This window comes from Clavelina lepadiformis, chromosome 6, assembly GCF_947623445.1.
Source record: "Clavelina lepadiformis chromosome 6, kaClaLepa1.1, whole genome shotgun sequence".
In the NCBI taxonomy this organism is placed as follows: domain Eukaryota; kingdom Metazoa; phylum Chordata; class Ascidiacea; order Aplousobranchia; family Clavelinidae; genus Clavelina; species Clavelina lepadiformis.
In genome coordinates, this window is record NC_135245.1 from 1,560,751 (window position 1) to 1,573,228 (window position 12,478).

The 12,478-nt window shown below is 36.4% G+C and overlaps 3 protein-coding genes across 3 annotated transcripts; all 3 read right to left on the reverse strand.

Annotated features, from left to right (window-relative positions):
- Nucleotides 1-714: 714 nt before the first annotated feature.
- On the reverse strand, nt 715-5,023 carry LOC143463049 (uncharacterized). The gene is made up of 11 exons (XM_076961407.1): nt 4,864-5,023; nt 4,469-4,630; nt 4,152-4,313; nt 3,904-4,008; nt 3,429-3,587; nt 3,055-3,219; nt 2,680-2,859; nt 2,376-2,531; nt 1,720-1,869; nt 1,365-1,505; nt 715-968 (listed from the first exon to the last, which is right to left on the reverse strand). Exons 1-11 carry the CDS (start codon nt 4,922-4,924, stop codon nt 847-849), a joined length of 1,563 nt encoding a protein of 520 aa, XP_076817522.1. The 5' UTR covers nt 4,925-5,023; the 3' UTR covers nt 715-846.
- Nucleotides 5,024-5,691: 668 nt separating this feature from the next.
- On the reverse strand, nt 5,692-7,705 carry LOC143462725 (uncharacterized). The gene is made up of 3 exons (XM_076960978.1): nt 7,605-7,705; nt 6,828-6,916; nt 5,692-6,707 (listed from the first exon to the last, which is right to left on the reverse strand). The coding sequence occupies exons 1-3, from the start codon at nt 7,605-7,607 to the stop codon at nt 6,446-6,448; spliced, it is 354 nt and encodes a 117-aa protein (XP_076817093.1). The 5' UTR covers nt 7,608-7,705; the 3' UTR covers nt 5,692-6,445.
- A 974-nt stretch (nt 7,706-8,679) lies between these two features.
- LOC143462479 (uncharacterized) lies at nt 8,680-11,865 on the reverse strand. Its single transcript, XM_076960671.1, has 4 exons — nt 11,553-11,865; nt 10,429-10,582; nt 10,056-10,238; nt 8,680-9,907 (listed from the first exon to the last, which is right to left on the reverse strand). Exons 1-4 carry the CDS (start codon nt 11,643-11,645, stop codon nt 9,507-9,509), a joined length of 831 nt encoding a protein of 276 aa, XP_076816786.1. The 5' UTR covers nt 11,646-11,865; the 3' UTR covers nt 8,680-9,506.
- Between the last annotated feature and the right edge of the window lie 613 nt (nt 11,866-12,478).

Genomic DNA, 12,478 nt, shown 5'->3' on the forward strand with positions numbered 1-12,478 from the left:
GTCCATCATAATATTGACCGATCTTCTAAAATACGCCAGTTTTGCTGTTCATGGTCAATACAATTTGGTACACAATAAAGAACCAAACAGAACAGATATACACTTAGCGCTTAAATGTTCATAAGCAAACTGAAATAAAACCTAAGACTAATAATATAGTCTACCAGTTGGAAAGGCGATAAGCAGCCTAGCCTACCGTGCACAATTGTCAGTGCAAGTGCCTATCGATTCTTCCATTCAGGACCGCGATTATTCCACATTGAACGGCTCCCTTGTAAGCAAGAAGCATCAGATGCTTTAAAGCTAAAGTATTCAGAGGTGACCTAGGCTACTGTCTCTGAAGCAGTAAAATAAAGCCTGGCCCTTGGGCATGTTTTGATTACAGCCAATGAAACTAGCCTTGATGTCGATTTAGCAATCGAAATATTTGTTTTCGTTATTTTCGGCAATCATAGATTTTCACTCAGTAGTTAAACCAATGTGAAACATTTCAACTTGAAAGAGTGATTAATTATTATTACACTGTAAGTACAGTAGGTCACGCAGCCAATTGCCACAAAATGACAACACTATTATGACGTCATAAATATTAACTACCAAGCGTAACGAGCAGTTTTCGGTGATGTAAAATATTTTCAGGAAAATAGTGGTGCAATCTGCTTGATTGTTTCCTTCGGCATAAAAGACTTCACGAATAAACCAAACAAACCAGTGTACTTGTATTAATGCTTTATTAACAGTCAAAATGACTTTAAATGGTATAACACATGAGATTTTCCATTATTGCACAAGGAAAACGTTTTAGTTACATCATAGAAGCTGTTTTGTATGCCGTGTAACTTTGCTTTAAGACAAACACTTTTCCAAGCTCATTGTCAAAGCTATGGCGTTGATGAATACACACCAGAAATACAGTTTGACGAAAGGTTGCGTAAGTGATGCGGAAGAACCAGTAAACGTCAGAGGTCCTGCACAAGAAAACAAATCACGCTTCATTATTCGCATGATTTAGTTATAGTTTGAGCCGGCGTCGTGCTAAATTTGTTCCTATCATTGTGACGAAGGAATTTGCCATGATTTAGCGTAGGTTTTCTTCTCAAAAACCTTGAAGATTGCCGTCGAAATTTAGTAAAAAACAACACAGTAAGAAATTTAACTTATAAACAAGAAAACAAAACTTACGAACTTAAAGAGAAAACAAAGCCTTTGTTCTGAAAATTTACGCTGAGTCATGCGACATAATTCTGTCACCATGTCCGGAACAACTTTGGCAGCCAAAACCGGTAGTACTATATTATAGGCTATATAAGCATATTTAGATAACCTTGAATATGATCAGTGCAAACATTGCTAGCTGCTCTTACCAAGATTACAAGAATTAGACGTGCAGCTCTTCGTGCAGTTCATCAAAGTTAACCCGTCCTGTACGATCTTCACGCATTCATTTCTCAACGGGAGATGGCTGCAGCCCCTCGATATGCTGCTCATTTGACGCCGGTCGGAAGCTAAAAGATACTGTTTTTACACCCTGCCATTTTTATTACTCTGCCAGGTTTATACCAAACTCTGTTCTTGGTATTATCTGAATTTCTACAACCATTGTGGATATAAGCTGTCGCGTGCTAACGCAAGAGCGTCGTTGTTATCATAGGTATCTGTTTCAAATAATACAGTAATGTAAAACTTATGACATAAACCTACAATAAGATAAAAACTGACTTTCTTTGTCGAAGACATAACTTGTTTCCTCCATGATGCAATACTCGTGATATGGGTATTGGCATTTTCTTGGTAGAGGTGGATTATTTTTGCACAAATCCGAGCTACTGCCCGGTCTCGCCTTGCAACTTGAACAGCGGGGCCGTGCGGCTGCGTACACACGAACGATCGTTGTATTGTATATGAAGCTTGCAGAGTTTGCACTTAAGTGGCATATATACGAGGGGTAACCGAAAGAATCTAAACCACGTGGTACGAACCCTAACTACGGGTACCTACCCCAGCTCTAACCAAAATCTCATAATATTTGAAAGTATAAGAGTTCAATTTTTATGAGTAAAGTAATGTGAGCTACGACTCATACGTAGAATGAATACAAGAGCCAAAATAGTAGAAAATACTTTATTAGTCAGACGTGTCGGCCGATACTACAACCATTTTCACTGTTCATTTGTTTCTAAACTATCTATTGTCTGGTAAGATTATTCCAGAGTAGGTAGGCTATATCTACCAAGTCTGAACGTGCTGTGCTTTGGTATCATTCCACTGCATACAATTAGCAAACCAAGCGTAATGCAACGTAGCAAAGAAATTAGTTTGCGTGGTAGCTATTTTAATGTTATTATCCAGCTATAAGTGTCACTACGTCAACTTACGCCATCCGATGTTGCACAAGTTTCCCTGACATGTTTCTACACACGTGACTCTGCTTAGGCCATATCCAATAGAGACGGTGGTACAACCGGCATTAACGGCGGAATTTACGCATTTTCTTTCCACATTTTGCAGGTAATAATTGCCTGGAGAGGTTGCTGTTGATTTCAATATATTTCGTCGTGAGTAATGTTTAAAGCAATTGTTCAGCAAATAATTACTTATTGTAATGAAACTATAGCAAGCACCATCCCATGGTAACGGCACTCAAATGTCTTCTAGAAGCGTTATAGGCCCTTAGCTTACAGTTAACTGGAAGATAGCTTTTATCAGTGATGACGTATGTGACGGAAGAAAAGCAGTGCGTAGATTTCCCTGGACAGGTTCTTGCGTCCCGGTAAGTTGATGGACTGGAGCAAGTGTTAGCATTACAGACCATGCACTGCAAGCGGTTCGTTGGACTTGGGTTGGGAATCGCTTTACCCGCTGCAGTGTAAAGAAAAACAGTTGTTATATATAATTTTTTATCGTTCATGCTCGAGAAATTCTCTAATTGATGGTCTTAAGTTGTTCGAGTTGTGTTATGTGCTGTTCTGCTTGCAGCCTGCATGTATTATGGGGAAAGTATCGGCTACAAAAAACACTTTTCCAGTTTGTGGCTATTGCTATTTGATGACTTACGCAGGCCTGTGTTGCAATTATCAGTATCACAAGTCCTCACGCAAGTGTATTGAAAGTTTGAGCCCGGGATATTGCGGTAATCTTCTCGGGAAATGAAACATTCATCAAAGGCGAAATATTTCGGTGTGCAGCTTCGTGTGATGCTTTCCATTAACATTTGTCCGTCTGTAATGAAGAAGATGGCCTATTCATACCCGATAACTTTAATGTTTATTGAAACCTTCCACGACAGTTTCGTCTGAGAAAATTCATGTTGAAAACCATCTCACTCTACTGCATACAACATAATTTAGCTATAAATCTAAACCCTCCGGTCAAAAGTCGACCACACAGGGGCAATCTTGCTGAATTATGTTATTGCTATGCGCAAATACCTGGCGATAGGGTAGTAGTCCTGCTTACAGAGCAATATTGGTTAGCGGAGTCAGTACAAACTGAGCCTGTAGTCTTGTCTTTGCAATTAATATCCGTAGCTCCGTTGCATTGTATACACCTTCGGAAGTTTTCTGGTGAGCTTGCGTCTGTCCCACCCTCTGTAAATATAGACATATTGTAACTCGTAATGTTAAACTGCAGTTGCTTATTAAAGCACCACGGATAAGGGCCGAGCGTTCTAAGTGAATTTAAATCTAATTTCAGTTTTAGCATATTGACAAAAGACGTGACACAACGTGACGCAAACCCAAAAGTAGAACGATGCGATTTAAGAAAACACGATTTAATTTTCAACTGTTCATTTCCGGTCTTGTTTTTAATTTGAAGTTCTCAAAAGCACGAAACCAATGCTCTTATCTTCTTACATCGTCACAGCAAATGCTGTACTGAGTAGAATATAAGATTGGCTCTTACCTTCCGAGCAATCGTCGCCAGAATAACCGTTTTGACATTTACATTTCCCAGTTAAATAGTCACAACCTCCATAGCGACATCTTGTAGAGCAAGGCTTGAGTGTATCTGGATTAAATATTGTTTATGTGTTTTGTTTGATCGTTGGTAGAAAACGTTTTGTGTGTGTGTGCGTATTTTCTTGTGCCATTAATCATTATTCATATTTAATAAGATATTGGTAAAACGTCGATTAGGAAAATTGAGCTCACGTGGAGAAATCATGTTGCAATTGTCTTTTTCATTGCAATAAATTTTGCAGGTTGTTGACTCTGTGTTGACATATTTCGAAAACGTTGTTGAACAGGTTTCCAGGTTAGAATGATCAGCTGTTGGCCTTGAATCGCATCCTCTTTTTATTGAAGTTATCAATCCTGTAAAGCGATAAAATGAAATTAAAAAACACAATTTAAACACTTAGTACATTGTCAATCATCATTGACTTGCAACCATTACTATACAGAAACTCAATTCTAAAACGAAACAGCTTAAATCAGTCTTGATTTTGAACTTTCAATTTACTGCTCACCGTCCGCTAATTTAATCTCCGTCACACAGTACGGGCTCCCTTTCTTGGCGGAACAAGTTGTTTTCGCAATACCTTCGTCGCTCTCCATGGTGTAGCATTGCAAAGCAGGACCTGAACTACGGCTAGTCCATGACTGGCATTTCAGACATTGCAGCGCGGTGCCTTGCAAGTAATCAGAGAAAAACGTCAGTCTTGTTTTAGCCTCTCTAGCCTAACGTTCGCTTGATTTTTCATTATATAGTTTATATATTTTTTGAAATATATATATTGTATATTTATTTTTGTAATATATTTTCTATAACAGTAAATAATTTTTTTTATAAGTTTTAATTCAGTTTTAGATCTTAACACAGTGAAAGTATAAACACGTAAATTATCAAACCGGTTGCTTTTACCTGTTGTACAGCTTAACAGTGCGGCAAAAAGAAAAATGACAAATCTGTAGCTAAACGACATTTTATTCTGGAAAATATAAGTGTCTTCTGACTCTCTAGTTTTTGCCGGTTGTTGAGTGTCTAAGCCTACAAGCACATTTGAATAAACTATAAATGGCTCATCAATCAATTCAGTCGGGTTTTTGTTGTTGCTTAAATTCTAATTTGATGCTAGCAGAAAAACGAGAGAAAAAAATTAATTTCCCCTCGATTCGTCACGATTAAGAAAAGCCATGAACAAAATTTAGAAATATCCTGCACGTATCGTCGTCGTTTCATCATAATCGCTTCGTATTTGTTCCTTTGGTTTATAAGTCTTTAGCTATAAGTTGCCATAATTTGAGATACTGTTCTCAAAAACTGAAAAAGATGTGACTGCGTGGCCACAATAATAACCAGAAAAGAAGCTTGCAGCTCATAGATTATACCAGAAAGTGAATTCTAATGACTTAAGTCAGTTTTTGCAATGATTTAAATTGGCCTGTGACCCTATCTAGAAAATTACTTAAACGGCTTTACTTGATTAAAGTCTTTGAAGGAAATATGTGATATTATATATTGATATTATGATATTTGAAGGTTGTGCTTTCTGTGTGTCCTGGTTTGAGAGACCCGAGTCACATTTGCTAAATGATTCTGCATGACTCGAGTCACATCTTAAGCGATAATAAGCAGGATAATATAAATGCAATCGCACTTAGGCACCACGTCAAGCTCATTTGACGTATGTTTACCTTAAATGCTTTTGCTGGTAACTCGATGACTCAATTCTGACGTCACACTTTAAGTGGCTTTTATTTGAATGCCAACTTGACATAAGAATGTTTTATTTATAAGATTTTATGGCTTTTTCCGAATAAGCGGGAGGAGAGAGAGAGAATTATTTTCCCCAATCAAATAATAAATAAATAAATAAATAAATAAGACAACTAAAGAAAAAACAACAAATAACAAAAATTAACAGTTGCTTGGCGTGGCGTGGCGTGGCGTGGCGTGGCGTGGCGTGGCGTGTGGTGGGGTGGCGAAAGACCTTGCTGTCATCGAAGTTTGCCGCCCATTGAATAAATAAGGCGGAATAAATCTGCGTGGGGTAAGACTATTGGTGAGATTTTTTATGTGATCAAGGCTCTTTCGCCACATGGCTCCAAGTGCGCTAAGGTTTAGAATCACTTTCCAATTACAACATACGGCAAATTAGAAACTTAGAAATTATGAAACACTGAAAACATAATAATCATTATAGTGACGTCACACAAGTTTCAAAGAGGGTAATCCCCCTTGTTTTAGTTTCAGTGTAAAAAGTTGCGAGGACGTTTTTATTTCATTCTGGCTGTCCTTCGTCTTAAGCAATAACTGCTGGTCAAAGATAAATCCTTTGTTTGCTATTGCAATGAAAACAAATATAATTTCCAACGCGCAGTTTATACGGAGAGAAAATGACTGTGTAAAAAAACAATCCAGTTTAAATATTAACTAAGTAAAAAATAAATAAGTAAGCTTCGTTATGAAATAACACGCAATCGACAAAATAACAGGTTTTACTCTAGAATGCATGGTTTGCCAACCCATTGCCTGGGCAGTAACAGCTGACCGGAATATGGAACACTTTTCTGAATTTCCTATAAGTACGAAGTTCCACGGACTGCCATATGGGGCGGAGTTGGACCGTTATTCCATAGATGCTGATGCAAGTTCCTCGGCAATCAGCAGCAGTGAAAGGTTTTATCCCTCGACAGCGAACTTTTACATGTGGATAGCAAGTGCCCATGTTCGAGTCTTCCGTTGTCTCGGAGCTTTTTCTGCATCTGCATATTTAAAACTCAAATTCAAGAAACTTCATAAAATAACAGATAAAAAATATACTACTGTGTATTGATAACGAGGTTTCAATTTGAGTGCTATATTTATTTGGTATATAGACCTACTTGCCCAGGTCCAGTCTGATCGACAAGGCTTGGTTTACAGCCAAAACGAAAATAATGACCATCCCGGCAAAAAGAGCGCTTAACTTCACCTAAATATAAAATTAATCTTATCATAGTTCAAGTTACATCCTGTTGTTAAGGTAGAAATTATATACCGGATCATTCTTATTTTCAATTATCGTAAAGTCAAGTCAGGTCGCACAAGTCAAGGGCTTCTTTAGTTGTTAACAATCCGGTAAATAGGATAGTATAGGCAATAACAGCAGATATAGTGGACGGATCTGTCTGCCATTGTTATGTTTAAGTAAGAATTTTATATAAACATTTTTTTTCTTTAGTTATTCCTCTGTTAATCGAAACACTAATTCAGAGAACAACTAATCATAAATGTTTTCACAGCACTGTAGGTTTTTGAACAGCGACACCTTAAGGAGGTATAGTAATCAGCTACTGTATAAATAAATTTGTGAAAGGTTCTTCAAAACTTGTTCGTACAACCTGTTTTGAGCTCAATTCAAATTGATTTAAGTTAAACAAGCTGCTTGATGAAATTAAATAAGGATAATAAATTAATTTAAACAAAAGTCGATTAAATAAACTCAACCTGTACTATTTATAAGTACATTGTCATTTTAATCGAAATCGCTGTAAGCAAATTTTAATTTAAATAAAAGTGAGTTTTATTCAGATGAAAACAAAAATTATAAAGTTGTATATTCTACATTGTTATATTCTACAGAATTTCAAAAAAACTTATGATTTAACAATAGCTCTCACCATTTTCAACTTTTTTGTTTTTCTCAATTTCAAAGTTCGTTGTTGTCTTTTGAAGGTTCTCCTCGCTAATTTCCGTTACTCTTCACTCTAGTACTGTTTGATTCTGAATAAATATTACAGAATGGCAACCGTATTTAAAGACTTCGTTGCTTCTCATCGAAACAATTCACGTGAAAGATTCGAAACTATAAGGACGTAATTTTTTTTCATTTTTAGAAAATTGAATAAAGTGAAAGATTTCCAGAATAGAAACAACCAAATTTCCTCAGGAACATGAAGTATCTTACTCCATTAATAACCGAGGGTATGTATTCGAACGGGCTTTCCATTAAGCAGAGCGTTTGAGCTCATATTACTTGTCACTGGAGAACCGAGATCCAAGGTTTAAACAATTTTTAAAATCAGAAAATGTGAAGTAAAAATTTATAAAAACAAAGAAAAGAGCGAAAATAAAGAAAAAAACAAAGAAATATGTCCAAAACAAAAAAGTTTGAAATTAAAATCTATTAGATTTGGTTACGCTTGTTAAGTTGCTTTCGTCTTGGTCGCGTTCATATCTTTACATACGAAACCAAACTGTCATTGTAACCGCTTCTTTTGTTTTCATCAATAGAAATATATCAGATATCACTTGTCAGAACCTGACGTCACACTTATCGTTATATTCAAGCAACTCAGAAGAAAGCTATCGGAATTTTGGCTCATTGTTTTAGAAAACGTTTCACTAAAAGTATGTTGCACATATCAATTTAGACTTTAGAAAGTTATAGGGAAAAGTTTAGTCGGTGGCAATCGAATCTTTTCCCTAAATATGTAAAACGAAAATACAGTAGAGACCGAGATTAATATGTTCATTTTACGTGGATGTTGCGTGTGTCAGTTGACTGCGAGATTAATAAGCAAAAGTCTTTTTACATTTGTCATGGAAAACGTACTTCAGCATTCCAATCAATCATTCCAATAACTTTAGCTAATTCTTGACAAATTTATTACAAATTGTCTAGTGTACTGTAAGGTCCGAATTTCAACTCTGGTCTATGGTTGGAAACACAAGAATTAGAAATTACCCCAAGATTATTCTTGCGCAGACGAAAGAGACCCAAAACATGGAAAGTGAAAAAATACAAGAGATTCTATTATATGCAGTAAAGTAACAGCATTTACATTAAAACGTGAAAAAGTCTCACAAAAACTAACATTAACAGCGATTCTGTATAAAACGAATTACGCAAATATGTGAAAAGAGATCACACTTGCTTAGTATGCTTAACAAACGCTTCTCGAACCATGCTATGAAAGCAATTAACATTAGCTTAACACAAAACGGATTATTTTAATGCGATTTAGGTGTCGTCTTGTTCGTCAATCAAACATAATATTGCGATTGGTTGTTTTATGACAGTGAACTATGTTTCTGAAAAGGCATTTGGCTACTTTTTCCAGATAACATTTTCTTCGAGGCAACGAGTCGTTTACAACCAATACAGCTGTGTCTACAAGTCTACAACAACAAGTTATGCCACTTCTGTCAAAGAGTAATTGCCGGTATTTGGATACTTCAGGGGTTTGGATACCAAGAAAAACAATCATATTGCATAGATACAGCTGTTTTGTAAACGTAAATGGTAAAAGTAGTTGTTGTAAAAGTAGATGGTTTCACAACCTCATACCCATATTCTGTGCTTCGAATGCAACCAGAAACTTATGAAATCTTCAAATTGCGTTTTATAAGCGCAAAAGTCGTGGGAACAGGCAGCACGTACAGTACAATGTAAGCATAAACAAGAGAATTTACAGAAATAATGCAACTGGGCAGGATGGGAATAAAATTTCAAAGCCAACGCAAAAGAAATCGCTAAAAATTTATATTATATGATGTTAGATAAACACATGCGTATAAGTTTAGGTCGTAGGCGTTACGAGAAAATCCCAAAACCCGATTGAAGTAAAATATGCATGCATCGCCACAATAAATCCCAGAAAGACTATGAAAGACGCAAAGCAGAGCGAATACAAGGAAAAACCGAAGCTTGGTTTGATGTGTTCAAGTACTTGAGTTCGTTCTGGACCCAGCGTAGTCGGAAGATTTTTATTGGATTGAACAAAACGAAAATTAATCTCGTTCAAAAACATGTAAAAAGCAGATTCAGACACTGGCGGTGATGAAACGTTCTTATTCGTCTCCATTCTCTTCAAGCATTCAAGTGAGCTGGGTTTGGTTCGATACAAGAAAAAAAGGCTATTGTCGACTACCGGCATTAGAGTTAGATAGTATATCAGCGCAGCCAAAGACACAAGAAACGCTGCAAAATCAATGTCCAACCGTCACAACGTATTAAGGAAGTTTCGGTTACAATAAAATTTAAATAAATTATTCCAAAAGTTTAGATTTACTTAAAATTTGATAAAAAAAAAAAACAGAAATCGTTTTGTTTAACTGCTGGTTATTACCTGCTAACACCATAACCATTGTGCCGTAAAAATGATATTTTCTTGCTATAATTTGGCTTGAGACGCTGCCTTTGGAACGCGAGCGGACACCAAGTCCAATCAGACCGATGGCGAAGAGTAAGAGTGGAATGGTCAAGTTAATTAACCCAGCAGTTACTTCTTGAGAGTCAATAGACGGGTCTCCTGCAATAAGAAAAGCAAAACATTGAAAAACTACAGTTTTTAGACTTCTTCCCAATTTCTTTAACTGAAGTAAACGAAAAACTCAAATGGAATGATCAAAAGCGTTGTTTAGAGTTTATCTTGCAATTGCTAAAACAAGTAATTCTATTAAACAATCCATAGCGCCAAGTATTTAGTAATTCCAAGTAACCTTTCATTGAAATGGTGACTGAAATGTCAGGGTACGCGGTTGCTGATTGCTCGAATAAACCAACGTGCCAGCATATTTTCTTTTTGTCGTAAGTCGAGTTGTCAAAAGCCGATGATTTGGGTAAATCAAATAACTTGGCAGTACTTGCGCAGGCCTGTAGTAAGATGACATATTTTACTTCAAAAACAGAAATGAAGTTTCGGGTTGAAGCAACCCGGAGTATCTTAATGAGATTCAATTATTGAATTTCAACTGATGAAATTGAAATCAGGTGTTTGATAAATTTGTAAGGTATTCGTTTGAGAAATGGTTTTGATGTTGTACGTCATTGAAATACTACAGAATGTGATTACGTCACAAAGCGACCCTTAACCTGACTCAGAGACCCTTAGTAGGAGGTGACAACAACTCCTTTCAAATTCAGAAGCGCTGGGTTAGATTAATTAGTTTCAATTCTAGAACGAGTTTGATGAGTAAACGTCACCCCTTGTGTCTGTAAGGTCTGTGTTTGTACCCATAATCTTGACTCGTACGGTTAAACTTAATTCAATTCTGCCGAAAAAACCTAACCCCTCTTTGAACTTATAGTCACAAAGAACACCGTAAATAAATTAAACAATAGAGAAGCGATAACTATTAAGTTCTGTTGCCGCTCAACTGTAAAAAGTGGAGTGTTGAACAATCAAGCACAGATTAATTTGCCCGCACAAAGCAAACGCATTGATGGATCTTACAGCTTCAGTCCGACAGAGACAGTTTACGAAACGAAAAATTGCTAAAAGGTGAGCATAATCTTAAACTGTATGCCGCCTAGATTGCGTAAAAACGCTTATTTTTAATTTATTAAAACACACTGTAGTGTATCCCCAACTATAAACATCTTGCCCAAGAACCCATCGATAAATTGCTGGCATTTCATCAGACCACTTCAGTTGGGATAAGAAATAAACTGTTTTGCCAATATTTAACTACTAATGTTGTGCTTGTGAAAAATAAATTTGGTGTTTAATGAATATACCACATCTGGTACCAATTTGGAGACTGTAATTCAAACGAGATACACCTTTGATACTAACTGTGGTTTGAAAATGCAGTGAACTGCACATTTTAATCAAAACTTATACCTTCATCCAGTCTGAAGTTGCAAGGGAGAGGATTATAAAGATGACAGACAAAATACAGCAGCCCAGTGCGGCCCAATAGAGTTTGTTATGCATTTTGCCTTTCCCTTTACAAACTCAACAAAGCAAACAGGTTTAAATAACTGTCTGTGATCTACTGCAACCTGTGATTTTCGTTGGTCTTTGTCTGTCTTGATATTATGCAATACATCTGTCTGTTAGTTGAATCTTGTCGTCATTTAATTCTAATTTATCAGCAAAAGCATATCATCTAGATTCTAGACTCTAGAATCTAGAGTATGACTGCCTGTTGAAGTTGTTTACCGCAAACCTGTTGTTTCGTGCTGCTGAGACTCGCCTTAAATTAAAATACAACCAAATCACTGGTGCGAAAAGGAATTGTAAGAACCCAAATCTTAAAACAGTTTGAAGCGCGAGAAAAATATTTATAAGCTTTCTATGTTTACAATAATAACAAGTATCAGCCAACGCGTTTTGAGTACGAGTAAGCTTATAATGTTTGTGTGTAGTATTTCTTGACTGTAATTGCTGGCTGTAATTGTTGTAGAAGTATACCTATAATGCCACTGCTTTTTCGATATTTCACTTCGGTTTGACGACGCATTACTTAGATTGCAATCAGATAAACGAAAGCAAGAAATTTTACTGAGACATCTAAACTCATACAACCTTTACAGGGTGGAAAAGAAATACAAACAGAATCAGAAGTTGAGTTGCGTAAAGTTGTAATAAGCACAATTCTGTGGAAATTCAAAAAACATGATCATGCTCACAGGTTGAAAAGAAAAGTCCTCAGGGCGTAGTTTATTCTATAAATAAACGTTTTGATTTCCACAGAAAAAAGAAAGTTTAAACTTGAGCGCGGGGTTTTCTTCCAGCACAACCACTTGATACGTGATTTCTTCCAA